The sequence below is a fragment of the Rattus norvegicus genome, chromosome 16, assembly GCF_021556685.1.
Source record: "Rattus norvegicus strain SHRSP/BbbUtx chromosome 16, alternate assembly SHRSP_T2T, whole genome shotgun sequence".
In the NCBI taxonomy this organism is placed as follows: domain Eukaryota; kingdom Metazoa; phylum Chordata; class Mammalia; order Rodentia; family Muridae; genus Rattus; species Rattus norvegicus.
In genome coordinates, this window is record NC_141549.1 from 85,876,635 (window position 1) to 85,896,617 (window position 19,983).

Sequence of the window (19,983 nt, forward strand, 5' to 3'; positions counted from 1 at the left end):
AGAGTCACCGTGCTCCTTGTCTTCGTGAGAGCGACCATGCTTCCCGGCTCCATGAGAGCCACCGTGCTCCCCATCTCCATGAGAGTCACCGTGCTCCCCATCTCCATGAGAGCGCCCATGTTCTCCGTTCTACACAACCTGCTCTGAGTGATCAAGTCATTAATAATGTCACCACAGCCACCACTGAGCATGTGCTTGCTCGGTGACCATGCCCAGAGGGAGTGCCACTCTTGAGTGGCCATTTCTATTGTCTGCTCACATACCACAGAGACTTTCTCTTCCTAGCCCAAGGGAGATAGCCTATCTCTTCCTACCAGCTCCCAAGGCTGACCCAAAAGCAAATCTTGCATCAAACGAAAGAGCAGGCCTTTGAGAGGGTTCCTGGCTGCTGTAGGAACAGGAAGCACACACAGTCCAAGTCACGTGTCGGGAAGGTCAGGCCAGATGTCCATCTCGCCCAACAAAACCTGTCTTTCTGCCTCATACTGTTCTTCCATTTAGCGGTGCCTCCTCTTGTTCTAGACCCTTAAGGAAAACCTGCTATTTCAGATGTCGAGCCTGGTGCCTACATAAAGCCTTCACCCCTAAGTTCCAGAGTCTCTGGTACCAAAGAGATATGTGAACGAACCAGCCATGAACACGCCCCTTACAACGGTACCCTGCAAGATGGGCTAGGGCAATGCTGGCGCCACAAAGCTTGTGTGTGTAACCAACCAACGTCTGATCTGATTTAAGGCCCACGCCAGGAGATGGAGCTCAAACTGCTTGGGTGACCAAGAACCTGAGACTAGACGGCCCAGGGGCCTAGGGTAAAAACCAAACACTACTGGTCTAAACAAAGAGGGGGGAAATGTAGCCATTGATAAAATGACGCCTGGCGATACTTTTGTCGTATCCATAGATCGGATTTCTTGTTGAACCAACGCTAGAGAAGCTTCCTCCTGCAGCAGAAGGGAATGAAGAGAGAGCACCTCATCCTGCCATGATGCAAGGACTCTGGAACACTCATCTCTCGGTAGCTGGAATGTCTCCATCCAATCCCTCTCCCTCTCAGGGCTCAGGGAACCCTGCAGAAGAAGATGGCGAAGACATGGGGAAGACAGGAATGGAGGACACCAAGAAAACACAGTCCTCTAGGTCAACATAAGCAAAGCTCAAATGAACTCAATACTGGCGCTGCATGCGTGGGGCCCATGCCAGCCTACACCAGGTCCCTCCTCTGCTTCTGTATTATAGCTTTTCCTGTCATCTTCATGGGGCTCCGGGGTGCTGGGATGGGCAGGTCTCTGGCACGGGACTCTTTTCCTTCTGTTGATTTGTCTTCTCCAACTTTGATGTGGCAGCTTTTGCTTTATCTAATTTTAGTCTATATTTTAAGGGAATGAATTAATGAATGGATGAAAGCCTAGCAAGTAGGGTAAAGGCTAATTAATTAATGAAAACCTAGCCAGAGCTGGAGAGATGGCTCAGCAGTTAAGAGCGCTGACTGCTCTTCCAGAGGTCCTGAGTTCAATTCCCAGCAACCACATGGTGGCTCACAACCGTCTGTAATGGGATCTGATGCCCTCTTTTGGTGTGGCTGAAGACAGCGACAGTGTATTTACAAACATAAAATAAATAAATCTTTTAAAAAAGTAAAATCTCACATGAAAGCTCAAGGAAAAAACAGATACAAATAATAAATTTAAAAAAATAAAAGCCTAGCCGCTGGAGTAAAGGTTAACAACTGAGCTGCTAGGAAAGGGGAAGTCAGTTCTCTCCAATGGAGTGACACCAGGTACATCAACCTCTCAGGGCAGGTCGCATGTCCAGGAGTAGCCGACCAACATATAACAGACTCTACCGTTTTACTGTCTGGAGCCCGTTATTTTGTTTGGTTACAGTTTGTGGGGTTGCCCTGCCTTTGAGATATTGTTTAATTTTGTTTTCTTAGTTTTTTGAGGGGAAGGTGAAGTTGTTGTGCTGGGGTTTTGCTCTTGGAGAAAGGTTTTAAAGTTGGGGGTGAGGATCTAGAAGGACTGGGGAGAGGGAAAGGGTATAATTAACATATATCTAAATTTAAAAACTGTTTTAGGTAATTAAAAATGCCAAAAGTTAGCTCCCACAATGTGAAGTAGGTAAGAAAGTTCTTCACAGGTTGATTGAGGTAGACTGTGGTTTTCTACCTCATACATGGGGGGTCCCAGCCCCCAGGACCACAGAATGTGGTTTTATCTGGTGATGGTCATTCCGGATGTAATTGAGGAGATGCCCTCATACTGGGTAGGGTACCTAGAGTAGATCTGGACAGAACAGATTTGGCCACAGAGAGAACTTCATCAAGCAGTTGTGTTTCCAGAAACTAGAGATCTCTGGCCATGTGAGGAAGGCCTGGGCAGGTGCCCCAGCACATGCAGGAAGCACACGCCACACCTTGATCACAAACTTCTGGCCTCCAGACCATGAGACAAATGCATATCCCGGGGGGGACCCCTGATTTCAAACACACTCTCAAATCCTGGTGACTCCAGATCTCCCACAGAGAACACCATGTGCCCTGCATACAGTTTCCCTAACCCACTCAGGGTCACACAGTAGGAACAAAGTTCCCTGGAGGTTTTCATGGCAATTAAGTAACTTTGCACACTGCATTCACAGCAGAATTAAAAGAGCATCTTAGCATATGCTTGGTGGCTTTCTCTCCTCTAAAATCCCTGCATCTAGGGTGTGCCTCCTTTGACAAGATAACCCAGAAATGTCTGAAGGGCGGGGGGGGGGGTGTTGCCAGGATGGTGCTGCTGGGGCTCAGGGACATGGTAGCTAAGGCAGGATTGGGATCAGAAGAGGGAGGGAACGGGATGTGGGACCAGCTCAGGGTCTGGTTCTCCCCAGAACAATCAAAGAGCAAGACCTTGATCCCCAGAGTTGAGGTGACTTGCCAATCCCAGCTTTCCTCTTTCCTGCAACCAAGAGCTAAGGCAGGCAGCAGCAAGCAGCCTCTTACCGCCAGTCTGGAGCTCTCCCCCCGCCCCATCTCCAAAGAGAAGAAGAAACGCAGAGGCTTCCAGGAAAGGGACCCTGACCCACCATTTTCTTTGCCTGAGCTGGAGCCTAAAGAATGTCCCGTCCCCGCTAGCCAACCCCATTGTGAAACAGAACAGGACGTGCTCTTAATAAAAGACACATGGAAAGTCTTCATTCTGCACGCGTTCCCAGGCCTGAACCTCATTTTAAACTTATGAACTTGCAAAAAGGAAGTCCCACACTGCTCACAATCTGCCGGTGTCAGCATGTCCGAGTAGCAATGGGTCCAGCTAAGACCCTTGGAGTGCCACACCAACGTTCAGCTCCATCTCCTTTTTAAGGAGAGAGGCCCTTCCTCTTGGCATTCCGCCCTGCGAGCGAAAGCTGCCCCACGCATGTGCTTTGAGACAAATGTGATTACACAGGCACTGCTAAACGCAGATGACTTCATGGCAGATGCAAGCTCATGGAGTCCAGTACTTCAGACACTTTACTCCCTCACCCCAGAGCCAGGGAGTATCTGTACGGGGTCATCAGCCTTCACAAAAGGAGACAAAACACCAACCCAAGAAATTCCCACTCGGCTGTAGTCTCAGAGTGTTTGGGGCCACCGGTCTGGCTGCCGGAGGCTAACCTCTTTTATTCATCTCTCTGTCTCTCTCTGTCTCTGTCTCTGTCTCTGTCTCTGTGTCTCTGTCTCTCTGTCTCTTTGTCTCTCTCTGTCTTTCTGTCTCTCTGTCTCTTTGTCTCTCTCTGTCTTTCTCTCTGTCTCTGTCTCTGTGTCTCTGTCTCTCTCTGTCTCTCTCTGTCTTTCTCTCTGTCTCTGTCTCTCTGTGTCTCTCTGTGTCTCTCTCTGTCTCTGTGTTTCTCTCTGTGTCTCTCTCTGTCTCTGTCTCTGTGTCTCTCTATCTGTCTCTGTCTGTCTCTGTCTGTCTCTCTCTGTCTCTCTCTGTCTTTCTCTCTGTCTCTGTCTCTGTGTCTCTGTCTCTCTCTGTCTCTCTGTCTCTCTCTGTCTTTCTCTCTGTCTCTGTCTCTCTCTGTCTCTGTGTCTCTCTCTGTGTCTCTCTGTGTCTCTCTGTCTCTCTGTCTCTCTCTGTCTCTCTCTGTCTCTCTCTCTGTCTCTCTCTGTCTCTCTGTCTCTCTCTGTCTCTCTCTCTCGTCAGAAATGAAAGAGCCACTACAGCTTCCTTAGGAAACCTTCCTAGAATTTAAAACAGAATATGAATCTTGAAGTTTGCCCGACCATATTAATGCTGCAAACACGGCAAGTGCGGTGCGGAGTGACGGGGACATGTCTGTTGACATGGCCCAGGAATCTTGTTACAGCTTCACCTCGGAAACGGAGCAGGGCTTTCTTTAAGCCTGTTTTGGAGAACCTTAGCATGTATCTCACTCAGACATCTGTCTTTTATTATCAAGGGGCACCAACAGCCAGATGACAGCAGCCGGGTTTTCTCGGTGCCTGGAAAGTCAGACCCTTGCTCTTCAGTCTTCCCATCTTAACTCAGTGATCTGCCTCATTGATAAACAGCTTTTCCCACATCAGTTAGTCCTTCTTAGATGCATGTCCTTTTCATAATAATGTTCAGGAAAATACCTAAAACCTGTGGTACCCATGCAGAACTCATGTTAAATGTTTTCTGACTGACACTGCAGCATGCCAATTTATGAATAAAATTACGATGTCTGCTTTTTCAGGTCACTTAATACACACTAACAAATTGTCCTGCCTAGGGCCTGGGCGTGTGCATGTGTGTCTGTGTGTGTGCGTGCGCGCATGCGTGTGTGCGTGTGTGCATGCATGCGTGTGTGTGCGTGTGCATGTGTGTGCGTGTGCATATATGTGTGTGTGTCTGTGCGTGTGTGTGCATGTGTGTGCGTGTGTGTATATGCATGTGTGCGTGCGTGCGCGTGCGTGCGTGTGTGTGCGTGTGTGTGTGTGTGTGTGTGCGCGCACGCGCGCTCCATTAAGGAATGCTACTTCTTCCTAATTATGGGGAACTTCCATTTCTGTATTCAACATCTTTTAAGTTACTAAGGATCTCAAGTTTTCTTGTAAACTGTGTATTGGCATAATCTTGGACACGGGACTTTAGTATTTTTTTTTACTTTGACCTATAAAAGCTGGCTGTTCTTAGAAGCGCTCCCAACCCCTGACCCTGCCTGCTCTGTGAGCTTGCAGATGAAAACAAACTTTGGTCACCCAGAGCTGCGGTCAAGGTTCACACTGCAGCGCCAGGGAGCCACCAGCCTGCAGCAGCAAGTAGACTGCTCCAAACATAGCAGGCACTGAAGATGAAAATTCCGATCCATCCCCCAAAAAGTCCGGGCTTTAATACCCTGTGTGCGCTGTTCTGCAGGCTTGAATGAGTGAGGAATCCCCTTGATAGGGAAAGCGGTAAGTCATTTAATAGCTCGGCCCTCGCTTGGCTTTTGATGCATCCTTTAAACATGCCCAGCCACCGGTCCATTCAACGCAAGGGTGAGACTGCAAAGCCAGCGACGAAAACCGTTCAAACAAAGCCATCGCAGAAAGCTTCGCGGCACAGAGATGAGGTTTTCTGATCGGTGTTGGCGAGGGGCGAAGCCGACCTCCCAACTTCACATTAGGGTGGAGCAGAACCCTACCGCCGCCCGCACAGCCAACTCTCCTTCTCGTGACCCCGAGCCGGCCCCGAGCGTCACCGCGGCCCCCTCTGCTGTCTGTGCTCACAGGGCGGGTCCCCTTCCCGGATCCCCGCACACAATGGCGCCCCGAACTCCCGCCGCCGGTCCCCGCGCCTGGCGCGCCGCCGGGTCCGCGCACAAAGGAGGGCGCGCGGGCCCCGAGCCGGCGCGCGCCAGGTGCTCCCGCGCGCCCCGCCGCCCGCCGCCCGCCCGGGCCGGGGACCCACCCGAAGACCGCGCCATGGCCACTTACTTTCTCGATGGTCCCGGGCAGCAAGCGCTCCAGCAGCCGGCATAGGACCACCCCGTCCTTGAGCGACGCCTGCAAGAAGACCTCCGGGTCCGAAATGGTTTTCTTGGGCGACTCCAGCACGCCCAGGGTGATGAGCCACGTAACGGTCTGCTCGGCAGAATTCATCGCTGCGGCGGCTCGGGCTGCGCGCACAGAGGGGGCGCCGCGCGCGATCACCTCGGAGCGGCCCGGGCCGCGGCCACCCGCGCCCCCGCCGCCTCCGCGCCCATGGGCGGCCGCGCGCCGGCGATTGGCCCGGCCGGCCCAGCAGGTCCCGCTCGGCTCCGCGGGCTCGCGCGCGCCCTGGCCCGCTGTCAAGTGCCTTTTCATTAGCGGCGCAGGAACCTGCGGGCGCCCGGCACCGCCCCCGCCGCCGCCCCCCGGCCGCGGCCGCCGTCGCCCGATGACATCACCGGAGAAGAAAGACGCGGCGGCCGCCCGCGCGCACCCCGCGCCAGCCCGGGCGCACGACAGCTGGCGCGCCCCCCGCTCACCTGCGCCGCCCGCGCGCCCCGGGGCTGCGCGCCTTTGTGGGTAGGGCGGCGCGCGATTAGTAAGCGCTTCCCAGAATGCTCTCTTGAGCTTGCCCGCCGACTGCGGGGCGCGGGCGTCTCTTCGCCACCTCGCCAGCCGGCGGGGATGGCACGCACATGCTCGTTAGATCTGTGACCAGATGGGTCTCACTCTGGCAGGAGCGAGCGTCGGGGACGCGGACGCGGTGCTGCGCCGCTGGGTGCAAGGCCACTGACGGCGGGGTGGGGGTGGGGTGGGGGTGGGGATGGGGGTACGGGGAGGAGCGGGGACGGGGGACGCGGGCGACCTCGGTAGCCAAAAGCCTTTCATGATTCCTCGTGAAATTGACGGTGACGTGTCCAGCGATCAAGAGCACACCGCAACCTCGGGTGGGTGTGCGTGGAAAGGGGGAGCAGCGTCTGCTGGAGAGCGTGCTGGCCACGCTTAGGCCCGGAACTTGGGCATCCTCTTCCAGCGCAAAGGATGTGACAGGAGCCTGGGGGTAGGTGGGAGCTCACCGTCAAACGATATGATATGGATTCCCATTTACTCCAGCCCATGGCCCTATGCTTTCCCTGCTGGCTGGCACTCCTCCATAGTTTAAAATAGAGCTTGCAATGTCCCAGGAGACCTTTCCCCTTGAGCCAGGCACTCACCCTGTAACTTCACAAGGCTAGAAGCCAGGCGATGCTGTCAGAAAAGGATCGCAGGTTCGACCCTCTCCTCTGTATTTTCCCAGGTGCATCCATCACCACCATCGATTGCACCTAATAGCATCTTCTGGCTAAGTGACTATGTTTCTGTTCCAGACCCAAACAAAGCATTAAAATGGTGTGATGTTTGTTGAGGGCCAGCTTCTCTGTGATGGCAGCGGCCTTCAGTGGAGTGCTGGCCAGCCCTAACCAAACACTGTTGTCATTTCGGTGTCTTTACCACCGACAGACCCAAGCCTCACTTTTTGTCCATTTTCCTCGTTACATATGACACAGACAACAACCCTGAGTCTGTCAACCAGAGCTGATCAACCCCGAAGAAACATTCCTTAGTGCTGAATTTGAAAATTAGCTCTCGGGCTGGAGAGATGGCTCAGCGGTTAAGAGCACTGACTGCTCTCCCAGAGGTCCTGAGTTCAATTCCCAGCAACCACATGGTGGCTCACAACCATCTGTAATAGGATGCTCTCTTCTGAAGTGTCTAAAGAGAACTACAGTGTACTAACATATAAATAAAATAAATAAGTCTTTAAAAAAAAGAAAAAAGAAAATTAACTCGTTACCAATTTTAAATCCTGTTAAACGAGGTAGGGCCTTAACATGCAGTACAAAAGATAGCTCCGTATATTGACCGTCAAGTGGCCCTAAGGAAGCCAGGTCGAAGCCGACTTAACAGACAGGAAGCTGGGAGCCAATGGTCAGAGTGGACCACTGACTACACCCACTCATTTTGGTAAAAAGCCCCTATGCTGCTAAATGATATAGCCTTACAGATTGCCTCCTCTTAACCCGAGTACATGCTAATCTCAAACCATGATCTGGAGGAGATCCTAGAGAGTAGCACTGCTCACAACTGAATGTTTTTGAGGTGCTTCACTGAGCACTTCTGGTGTCCAAGGTGAGCACTTGGTCAAATTTCCTCTACATTTGCTAAGTCCCTGCCCCAAGACCGAGGAGAGGAGATGTCCCCTGCATGAGTAGAGAAACACCAACTGGAACGTCAGCAGCCCTCACTCCAGCCTGAGCCACCTGGGGGAATGGATTAGCCACCTTCCCTACACACCTGAGCCAGTGCCCCATAATGACTCTCTCCTTAGACAAGCAGCTGATTGGCTGGTAATAGATGATTGACAGACAGGTGGCAGATGACGGGTTGATGACTGTTAGCTATGGACACGTAAGCCTGGACAAAGACCCTTCACTACTGTGAGATACTCTGTGGCTCCATTTCTTTGGAGAACCCTAACACAGTCCGTGATACAGCACAGCACGGAGTCTGCTGACGAGAGTTGTGGCTTCAGGCTCCTTTCTTGTGTGGCTGCTCCCCAGGGTTCCCTCCGACATGCCTGCCTCAGTCCAGATTCACAGAGCGTCAATGCTGGCTAAACAAGGACATGGGAGGGTAGGATGTGGCTGCGGTGATAAGCAGCCATCGGTAATATCATAGCTTTTGCTCCTCACCCGCCCATCAACCCCTGGGTGTTGGTGTGACCCCAGTGGGTCCTGGGCTATTTCCTGAGATTATCATAATCTTTAGGAAACGGAGTAGCTCAAAACAACAACAGGAAGAGTTCTATCGTAGTTCAGAGGCTAAAAAACGCTGAGGGGGAGCATCTGTGTTGCTGGTCCCTCACAGAGGTGAGGGGGGAATCTGTCCAGATCCCGCCCCCTCTGATCCAGGATGACTCCATCTTGATGACACATAGAGACCCTCAAATAAAGTCCCACACATGGGTACTGGGAGTTATGGCTTGTTGGGGTATACCAACCCCAAATCAGTTTCTCTGAGTTGCCTCCAGCACCCCACCTCAGGGGCATTCCACTGGAGGAAGGGACCGAGCTTCCCACCAGCCCTCAAAAGGCTATGGTGCCTAAGGACACTCTGATATGTGTCTGGCTCTATAGGCTCTGACCTGGAATCCTTCAGAAAGGTGGCTCCTTTGGGAATCCAGCCATCACCATCTGCGACTCAGGGAGTCCCCATGAGGCCCTTGTGTTGTGGTTCCAACAGAGAGATCAAGGTGAGACCGCACCTCCTCCTGTTGTGCCTTAGTTTCAGCATCATGAGCTGCGGAGGAACATCCTGGACTCGAGGACTCTGAGGGACCCATGTGTCTGCCCTTATTCCCTCTTGCTTTCATCTTTTCTGTTTGTTCCCTGAGACAGGGTTTCTCTGTGTGGTCCTGGCTGTCCTAGAACTTGCTCCGTAGTCAAGCACCACCACCATCACTGCCACCTGGCTTCCTTCCGTCCTTCATTTGTTCATTCATTCACTGAGACGGGGTCTCATGGAGTCCAGGCTGCCCCAGAACTCCCTATAAAGCTGAGAACAACCACGAACTTATCCTCCTGCCTGTTTTTCTAGTGCTGGAATCGCAGGTGTGTGCCACTATCCCCAGTTTCCTGCGGTGCTGAGAATTGAACCCAGGGCTTTGTGCATGCTAGGCAAACGCTTTACCAAGTGAGCCACATCCCCAGCTTGCTTTTCAATGCCTGCTGCAGGACGCTTACTCACAGTTATGGGCCTCTCATCAGTGACATCGCAGCTTTTGCCTCTCGCCTGCCAATCAAAAAGTATTTCCCTTGTGGACATGAACCTGTAATCCTACCTACTACTTACTTGGGAGGAAGAGACAAGAAGATCAGGAGTTCAAAGGCAGCTTGGCTACCGACACAGCAAGGACATCTCTCCTCAACACCTCCCCCAAAAATGTTTAATAGCACAGCATCTGCTGACCCTACTCCAGCTCTGAAGACACTGGAGGGAGGGGCAAGATGCAAATCTGAAGCTCCCGACACCTACAGAGAATGACTCTGAGGTCCTCTATCTGAAACCCAGGAGTCACGCTGATCCTGCCAGCAACCAGACTCCTGGGTAACTGCCCTGCCTGGACAGGAAGCTGAACTCTCAGCCCCCTGCAGGTCCTCAGGATACCTCACTTGTTCCAAGACTAACACTCCACCCTTTTCCCCTCCCATTTCTGCTCCCACTCCCTCTGGAGAGAACCCTCACTGTGTCCCACGAGTTCTATAAGAGAACACTTCCTTTCTCACTGCTTCCAAAGGGAGTTATAATTTCCCTCCGACTCTCTCCTTCACCGCCAAGCTGCAGAAGAATGCGCTTCTTAATAGCCCAGAACTCGAGGCTGCTAGCCACTCCCGTGATGAGCCAACTGAGCCTGTAAACACCGCTTTCCAAAACAGGACCGTGAGCACACGAATGCGTGTCCACTGTTCGAGCGAATGTGCGTTACATAAACCTCTGTGCCCAAAGAAGAAAAAAAAAAGTCCATGAAACACTTGTGCACTCACAGTATGTATCAAGAATAGTTCCCCACACCCGGGATGCTCAACCATAACCACCCACACAACCGGAGAGCATTTTCAATACAAGCCTCTTAACTAAAAGTGGGAATCGAGTAATGAAACCAGATGTAGGATGTGGCTCTCCTCAAATTTTTACAATGTATGTAAGGGACAACGTATGTAACGGGGGAGGAGAGAGGGGGAAGGTTGGTAGGTATGTACAGTGGGTGCTGTATGCGTGGTGTGTATGGGGGAGCTGTGGTATGGTGTATGGTGGATATGTGCTTGAAAGGATATGTGCTTGTAGAGGTATTGGATGTGTGGGCATGGTGTGTTATCTGTGTGTGGTATGTTGTGTGTGAGCCAGGTTATCTGTTCTATGGGTACACTCAACTCCACAATGTGGCTGTTGCCTTGTTCCATCACCACAGAACCTGGAGCTATACTCTATGGCCATGCTCTGCCTACTGGGTTTGTTTCTAAGTCCTTTCTGGTACCCTGGAGGCTGCCATTCCAGGCACTGTGAGCTCCCTAACATGGCTGCTGGTAACCGAACTCCCGTCTTCTACAAGAAGAGCCATGTCCCATAACGGCCGAGTCATCTCTCCGGCCTCATGCAACGACCATGTCTATCCTCTGCCCTCGGAGGTAAAGTTGGTCCTGCGTGGGAAGTTCCTCTGCAGAAGCATCCTCATTGTTGTGGAAGATGATGTATGATGATGTATGAAGATGTATGATTTCACAGTGAGAAGCGTGCTCAAATGGCCGTGTTCTGTCTCTTTGGCACATTCTCGAAAGAAGCTACAGCTAATGATTAGGCTTGGAAGGTTGGAACTCGACGTTAGAACTGATAACTTAAGGAGGATCCAGCACTCCGTTAAGAAACACGGCTTCCTAGGCTTGTCCAAGAACTAAATTTAATTTCAAGTCTGTCTAGACAGCATTAGCAAATGCGTGTGTAGAGGGAGCCCTGCCCTACCTTCACCGGTCCAGAACAGAGCTCTGGGCGGAACTCCCTCAGCTCAGGGACCAGGGGTCACGATTCAAAGAAGAGACAGGAAACAGGGAGTGTTGGCTTAAGATAAGGTCTTGCTACATAGTTCAAGACTCTCCCTGCTCTCACGTGTTGGGATTGTAAGCATGAATCACCAGACCAGGTTTACCTAGTGCTGGGGCTAGAACTCGGGACTCTGTGTGTACTCGGCACACGCTCAGCTGACTAAGCACACCCCCAGCCTGTTACCTGCTATTCTAAAACCTGGTACAGAAACCCAGATAATCTTTCCAGAAGGCCTCTGTGCCTTCAGGGTCCTCCGGCCTAGGTAAGAAGCTGAGGGAGAATAAGGCCACCCATACATTCCCGAATCCATTGAAACCCAAGATGTACAAGGAAATGGTGGACAGCCTGTCCTCAATATGCAGAATCCCAGCCCTGAACCTGGTCAGGACCCCGAGACTGAAGCACCAGGGCAAGGTCAGCTGTTCCACTCTTGCGTCCTCGGTGTTAGCGCCTGTTAAGTCTACAGGCCGCCCTCTCTCTAATTCCTATTAGCACCATGTTGCTTAGGGACCCACCTTCTAAACCAGGAAGCTACACATGAGTCTCTGCCAGCTTCATCTGTACTGAGCTCCCAACCAAACAGGAACCCAGAGAGCCAAGACGGCCTACATCCAAGGGTCTGCATGTCCACCGTATGTCCCTCCTTCCATGTCGGTGATTCGCTCTGTTGAACCAGGGGTGGGCAGTAGGACCCACCCCAAGAACTGGTTCCTATGGGGTACCATGACAGGTATCTTAGCTGTCTCAGAAACAGGGCACACCAAGGAAGGTGACTCAGCTGGGATGGGGGTAGTCATGTACCTGAGGCCTTGACTTGACCCTGTAGAGGATTCTAAGAATTGCCTCTGAGGCAACTTCGGGGGAGTTGACCTCCTGAAGGGGAACTGGAGCATCTCTGATGCCCAGAGGCTTCGGAATTCATCTCCATATGACAGGAAGAGCCCACCAATGAGCAGAGCAAATGGCTCAGTTAGTAGACCATTCTGACAGAACCGGAAGACAGTATGCAGCTGAAAGAGGAGGCTCACTCACATGTGGACTTGGATTCCAGGGCTGGCTTCAGCTTCTGGAGACCCCAGTAAGGGACACTATATGATGTCTGCTGAAGACAGATCTTATACTAGCCAGTGCTGGCCCAACGGAAGCCCCTCTCCTGAGGACACATCACAACGTCTCCACCCAAGGGGGCAGCTGTGCTGGGAGAAGGCTTCAGGGGCCAAGCTCTGCATCCTGAGTTCTCTACATAGGTTGGTGATCTGATGATCTTGATGGCACAGCAGCCTCTTACTGATTTGGTGCACAGAGCCCGCCTGTTCCTGTGCACTGTCAAGTTCGAATCTGCACCCTTGCAAAACTGATGCAAAGCTTGGAAAATGTTTCTATAGTAGGTTACCACTTGTGTTGGGTTGGTTGTTTGGCTGGTTGTTTGGTTGATTGGTTGATTGGTTGGTTGTTTGGTTGGTTGGCTGGTTGTTTGGTTGGTTGGTTGGTTGACTGGTTGGTTTGTTTGTTTGGTTGGTTGGTTGGTTGATTGGTTGGTTGGCTGATTGGTTGACTGGTTGGTTGGCTGGTTGGTTGGTTGGTTGGTTGGTTGGCTGGCTGGTTGTTTGTTGACTGGTTGTTTGTTTGTTTGTTTGGTTGGTTGGTTTGTTGATTGGTTGGTTGACTGGTTGGTTGGTTGGTTGGTTGGTTGTTTGGTTGGTTGGTTGGTTGGTTGGCTGGCTGGTTGACTGGTTTGTTGGTTGGTTGTTTGGTTGGTTGACTGGTTGGTTGGCTGGCTGGTTGACTGGTTTGTTGGTTGGTTGGTTGGTTGGCTGGTTGATTGGTTGGTTGGTTGGTTGGTTGGTTGGTTGGTGGGTTGGTTGGTGGGTTGGTTGGCTGGTTGTTTGGTTGGTTGACTGGCTGGCTGGTTGGTTGGTTGGTTGGTTGGTTGACTGGTTGGTTGGTTGTTTGGTTGGTTGGCTGGTTGTTTGTTTGGTTGGTTGGTTGACTGGTTGGTTTGTTTGTTTGTTTGGTTGGTTGGTTGATTGGTTGGTTGGCTGATTGGTTGACTGGTTGGTTGGCTGGTTGGTTGGTTGGTTGGTTGGTTGGTTGGCTGGCTGGTTGTTTGTTGACTGGTTGTTTGTTTGTTTGTTTGGTTGGTTGGTTGGTTTGTTGATTGGTTGGTTGACTGGTTGGTTGGTTGGTTGGTTGGTTGTTTGGTTGGTTGGTTGGTTGGTTGGTTGGCTGGCTGGTTGACTGGTTTGTTGGTTGGTTGTTTGGTTGGTTGACTGGTTGGTTGGCTGGCTGGTTGACTGGTTTGTTGGTTGGTTGGTTGGTTGGCTGGTTGATTGGTTGGTTGGTTGGTTGGTTGGTTGGTGGGTTGGTTGGTGGGTTGGTTGGCTGGTTGATTGGTTGGTTGGCTGGCTGGCTGGTTGGTTGGTTGGTTGGTTGACTGGTTGGTTGGTTGGTTGGTTGGTTGGTTAGTTGACTGGTTTGTTGGTTGGTTAGTTGGTTGGCTGGCTGGCTGGTTGTTTGGTTGTTTGGTTGATTGTTTGTTTGACTGGTTGGTTGGTTGGTTGGTTGGCTGGTTGGTTGGTTGGTTGGCTGGTTGGTTGGTTGGTTGGCTGGCTGGTTGGTTGGTTGGCTGGTTGGTTGGTTGGTTGACTGGTTGGTTGGTTGGTTGGCTGGCTGGCTGGTTGGTTGACTGGTTGGTTGGTTGGTTGGTTGGCTGGCTGGTTGGTTGGCTGGTTGGTTGGTTGGCTGGTTGGTTGGTTGGTTGATTGGCTGGTTGGTTGGTTGGTTGGTTGGTTGGTTGGTTGGTTGGTTGACTGGTTGGTTGGCTGGCTGGCTGGCTGGTTGGTTGGTTGGTTGGTTGGTTGGTTGGCTGGTTGGCTGGTTGGTTGGTTGACTGCTTGGTTGGTTGATTGGCTGGTTGGTTGGTTGTTTGCTTGTTTGGTTGACTGGTTGGTTGGTTGGTGAGTGGGTTGGTTGGTGGGTGGGTAGGTGATATGCTACAGATGGAGGAGCTTAAACAACACGTTTTTATTTCACAAAGTCCTGGAGTGGGAGTTCAGGTAAGATCATATCTGGGTGTACCTGGTACCTTCACATTGTGTCTTCCTAGGGTGAGCATCAAGCTGCAGATCTGGGTTATGGCCCAGCACTTACAACAACCACCAAGAAGCACAGTTCCAGTCTCTGTGGTCTGAAACAGTCCCACTCCTTTCTGCTCCATCAGCTCAGCGCCCTCCTGCATGGATGGAGTGGCCATAAGATGACCCTGTGCTATGTCTGGTGGCCATTAATGAGGTCAAGATGTACCAAACAGGGGTTGGGGATTTGGCTCAGTGGTAGAGCGCTCGCCTAGGAAGCGCAAGGCCCTGGGTTCGGTCCCCAGCTCAGAAAAAAAGAAATTAAAAAAAAAAAAGAAAGATGTACCAAACATTGCCCTGTGGGGTTTTGGCTGCTTCCGATGTTTCCTCAGAGCATTAGGGACTCAGTCTTATTCTCAAGTGCCATACACAGATACAAGCGGGGACCGGCAGCCGTGCCCACATCTCCATCTCTCCAGGTTGATGATCACTGGGAAGAGAACGTGTAGCCAGAGACACTGAACCTAGTGGGCTTCATGACTGTTATTGTTAAGTGGACAGAAGTGACGTCCTCAAATCCCTACTGACAACTGCCCAGAGGTCAGGCATATCCACAAGTGGGAAATATTACCTTGTGACTAAGATAAAATGCTCACTGTGGGGAACTGTATCCCACAGCAGTAAGGGATTATGGGTAAAATCCCGGGAATTAAAGGCATAAAAATGCAAAAGGAAGAAGCCAATGCTAATTGTTGGTGTGGAAGTATATCCTCCCACAAAAGAAAAGAAAAAGAAAACAACAGAATGGCAGGTAAATCCAGACTCTCCGTGAAGGGAAAACCATAAAGTAACAATCAACCTCACTAAACACCAATAAGCACAAACCAAAAATGTCATCATTAAAATAAAAACAAGTATAAGATATGAAAACATTATCAAAACTATAACACAAACAAGTGGAAATTAATTTTAATTTATTTTTGTGTATGAGTGTTTTGTCAGTGGGTATGTTTGTGTCATGGTGTCCTCAGAGGCCAGGATAGGGTATCGAGGTGCCCTGAAGCTGGAATTAGACTACTGAGCTGCGTGTAGGTGCTGGGAACTGAACCTGGGCCTTTTGCAAGAGCAGCCTGTGTTCTTAACTGCTGAGTCACAGCTCCAACCAACTCCACAACTTAAACTTAAAATGTCCCTCAGGATCAACGAGATAATTCAGTAGGTGAAGGTGCTTGTGGACAAGCCTGGTGATCTGAGTTCAAAGTCCTGGAACCACACAGGGGAAGGAGAAAAGTGACGCCTGAAAGATGCCTCTGTGGCACGGGTATGCACAAGCACACACCCAGAGAAGGACAGAGAAACAGAGTCAGACAGAGACAGAGACACAGAGACAGAGACACAGAAAGGCAGAGACAGAGAGAGACAGAGAAACAGAGAGAGACAGAGAAACAGCGAGAGACACAGAGACAGAGAAAAGGAGACAGGGAGAGGCAGAGAGAACACAGAGGAGAAAGGATTGAGAATAAACTTTAAAAAGATGACTCAATAGAGACTCAATAGAGACCTGCTGTCACTATCTGTCCTCAGACTGGCTCACAAAATCACTTTTCCAGTTGGTACACTGTAAGAGTTGTGTTGACTAGAAGGGCAGCATGTCCAAGGGAGACCATGGCAGGTCAAGAACTGACTCAGGGCTGTGATTTCTAGTGGAGTAGGACTCAAGACAAACTCAGATCGATGGGACTTGATGGAGGTCTAAGAACCACATCCATGAGTGATCCCTGGCTTACTGCAGAGCCACAATCCCAGGTCAGCAAAAGAGGGACATCCCCATGCTCAGCACACGATGACCAACAATGATGTTCTATATGCAATCAAGCCCCGCCGAATTCTTTATACAAAACCCGCAATTCCTGATGGTTTGGGGAACACCGGAGATGAGCAAATCTGAAACTCGGAAAGTAAAATCAACTGCAGAAAACAGGTGTGTGTGTGTGTGTGTGTGTGTGTGTGTGTGTGTGTGTGTGTGAGAGAGAGAGAGAGAGAGAGAATGTGTGTGTGTGCGCGCACGTGTGCACACATGCGTGTATATATGTAACAATATTTGGAATATAAATTCCAGAGAATTTGAATATGAAAAATACATTATGTAGTGTTACTGAATTAAAAAAATTCTCATTCTCATAATGGTATAATTGTCACACAGATGAATATCCTCAGGAAGGAGTAGTATTAGAAAACACGCCCCTGGAGTGTGTCATAGAGCTGTGGGTGCTCCTATGCACTTTGAGAACCATCTCCAGGGGTCAGGCATTAGGTGGTTTCAGAATCTAGGTGGAGGACGCATGTTGTTCATTGTAAAATTCTTTTAACTTTTCCCTACCTTTAAAAGTTTTTGCCTCATGCCTTTAATCCCAGAATTCAGGAGGCACAAGTAGACAGATCTCTATGAATTCGAGACTAGCTTGATCTACAAAGCAAGTTCCAGGACAGCCAGGGCTACACAGAGATACCTTGTCTTAAACACACACACACACACACACACACACACACACGAAACAAGGGAGGGAGGAAGGAGGGAGGGAAGGGAGGAAGGAAGAAGGAGAGGGAAATGATGGGCCAGACAGCTGGATGTGACTCTGGGCAAGTTGCTCAATACGGAACAGAAGGACACTGCTCACTAACAGATCTGCCACACCAAAACCTATCGAGGCTGCAGCTCACTTTGCAGACATCCCTGGCCCCAGGCTTCGTGCAGCCCAGCTGTGATGACTGTTCATTGCTGTCCCTTAGGGGTGAGCCCAACAGACACCACACTTTCCTGGATTGTTTAGTCATGGTCATCCAGGCTTGGAGGCTACAAAGAGCTGCAACCTGCTTCATTTGCCCCATCAGAAGAACACCCAGAGACCAGAGGTGCCCCATCAGAACACCCAGAGACCAGAGGTGCCCCATCAGAAGAACACCCAGAGCCCAGAGGTGCTCCATAACAAGGATGTAACAGAGACCAAGCCTACTGTGGTCATTGGAGCTGTTCACTGAACAATTCTTTTAACTTTCCTCTACTTTTAAAGGTTTTTTTGCCAGGTGGTAGTGCCTGACTTCAGACTTCAGGGACTCCCATGAGATCAGCAGAGGCACAGGGAGGGGCTTCTGTATTGTTCCTTCTCCATCCTTCCTAACATTCTGAGAAGCCTCCACACAGAGTATGCGTGTCCACAAACACACACACACACACACACACACACACACACACACACACACACACACGGAGGAGGTACTTCCCCTAAGTTGCCAGCCTGCCTTAGTGACTGGGCCTGGCACCTTGACTGGCACTGTGACAGCCTGCTCCCTCCCAGATGCTCTGGTCACTGGGGCAGAGTCAGCTGCCTCTGCCACCCTGGCCTACGTTATATCACAAGAAAGCAAGAGAAACTGTGACCTCTAAGTGGCCAAGCCTGATAACAGCCTTTGAGTCCTTGGTCTGAAAGACCCTATGGATTATTTAATGGCTTTTGAGAGAACCCTGACTTTTACAAACTAACACTTGGACCCCAGAATGGAAGTCCTGGGAAAAAGACCTTGAGGCAGTAGACTGGTGATGGGGCTGATTGGGAATTACTTCCGAGTGACTCAAAGATCTCAGCAAAGATCCTTGCCTTAAGCACACTTAAGGCTGCTGGACCAGACACACCAGAGAGACTGGACTGGGGGAAAATTTAGAGGCATGTGTCAAGGACGGTTTGGAAAAACAGGACTCTGGAGGAGAGCTGGGGAGGTCTTGCTTCCTGTAGTTCTGTCTTAGAAAGTGCCAGCTCCTTCAGACATGGAAGTGACTCCCTGTCTATGCTGGGGCTCTCCTTCCTGCCCCTAGAGTTTGGTACAGGAGGAATGTGACTCTGGCAGAACAAGAAAGCTGAAATCTAGTAGCTCAAATGCTGACCTGAATTGCTAGGTAAAGCCTTTCTTGAGACCCAGTGGTTTCTGGGTAGAACGCAACATCCATCTTTTTTTTAAAAAAAATCAAAGTTCCTTGGGACTAGGGGAATGGCTTAATCTGAGAAGTACTTGTCAGACAAGCTTAGGGACAAGAGTTCAACCAGGCAAAAAAGGGTGAGCACGGAGGCACACACATGTAATCCCAGCACTAGGAAGGCAGAGGCAGGCCCACCAGCCTGGCCTACCTGAGTTCCAAACTGATGACAGACCTTGCCTAAAAAGCAAGATAGATGCTGACCTGAGGAATAATATCCAAGGCTGACTTCTGGCTTCCACGAGTGCATCCATAGACACACATATGGACTCTGGACTCTCTCTCTCTCTCTCTCTCTCTCTCTCTCTCTCTCTCTCTCTCTCTCCCTCCCTGGCAGCACACTCACTTGTGCACGTGCTCAAACACACACACACACACACACACACACACACACACACACACACACACACACACAGAGTCCATTTTGGTTCAGTCACACAACAAGAAGACAACAGTTATTCGCTCCAGCATTCACCTAAAACCACGAATTCAGACAGTATGACTTCCAGTCAATTAACTCATGGCTTGATTATCTCCTCCAAACTCCACATAATGAGCTTTTGGAGACACTGAGGGGCGAGAGGGGCACAGCCTCAGAGAGTAAGTGGTCATGCGTGTCCCTCGTGAATGGACTGAGGCCCTTCAGGAGGTCTTTGTGGCACTGCACCCACTCTTCCTGCCCTCTACCCTGTGAGGACAAGGCTTCAGCAGGCCCACTTGTCCAGTGAGGACTCAGTCTTGCTCAGGTGGCCTGTTGAAGCCTTGATCTCAGCTCCTCAGCCTACAGAGCAGGGGGTACTGTCTGTTCTTTGTTGATTACCCATCTGTTCTATTTTGTCGTGGTGGCACAGACAGACTGAGGCAAAGTAGATGCTTGATTTCAGAACAGATGGCAGACTGGCTGCCTAGCATCCACAAAGCCCTTGGTCCCAGCTCTGTCACTGTGTAGACTAAACATAGTGACACGTGCCAGTAATCCCAGTACTCAAGAGGTACAGACAGAAGGATCCAGAGTTCAAAGTCATCCTCAGACACGAAACAAGTCAACTTTGCTCCGCAGAGATCAGCAAACACTGGGTAACTCTGGAGAGTTTCAGTTAATTAAAAAAAACCTCTAATATCTATTTATAAAATTATGTTAGAGAACACTTAACTTCTTCATAAAATGTGTATAATTTCTTAGAACAGTTCTTGCTGATAAACATAACCCTTGATCAAGTGTTCACCTCCTTGGCAGTCAAGACAGACTGGAGGGAGGCCTGAGGGAAACCAGCGTCAGACAGGCACAGGACACCACAAGGGGCTGGGGAGGGCTTGACTCACAC

At 50.6% G+C, this 19,983-nt stretch overlaps 1 protein-coding gene across 8 annotated transcripts in view; it reads right to left on the bottom strand.

Annotated features, from left to right (window-relative positions):
- Window positions 1-6,492, bottom strand: part of Arhgef7 (Rho guanine nucleotide exchange factor 7) — a 111,485-nt gene extending 104,993 nt beyond the window's left edge. For 5 of the 8 annotated variants that reach the window (XM_087587330.1, XM_087587326.1, XM_087587324.1 and 2 more), the window contains exon 1: window positions 5,924-6,492. In XM_087587330.1, coding sequence (XP_087443456.1) covers window positions 5,924-6,292 — 369 coding nt within the window. In that variant the 5' untranslated portion in view covers window positions 6,293-6,492. 8 annotated transcript variants of the gene reach the window in all.
- Between the last annotated feature and the right edge of the window lie 13,491 nt (window positions 6,493-19,983).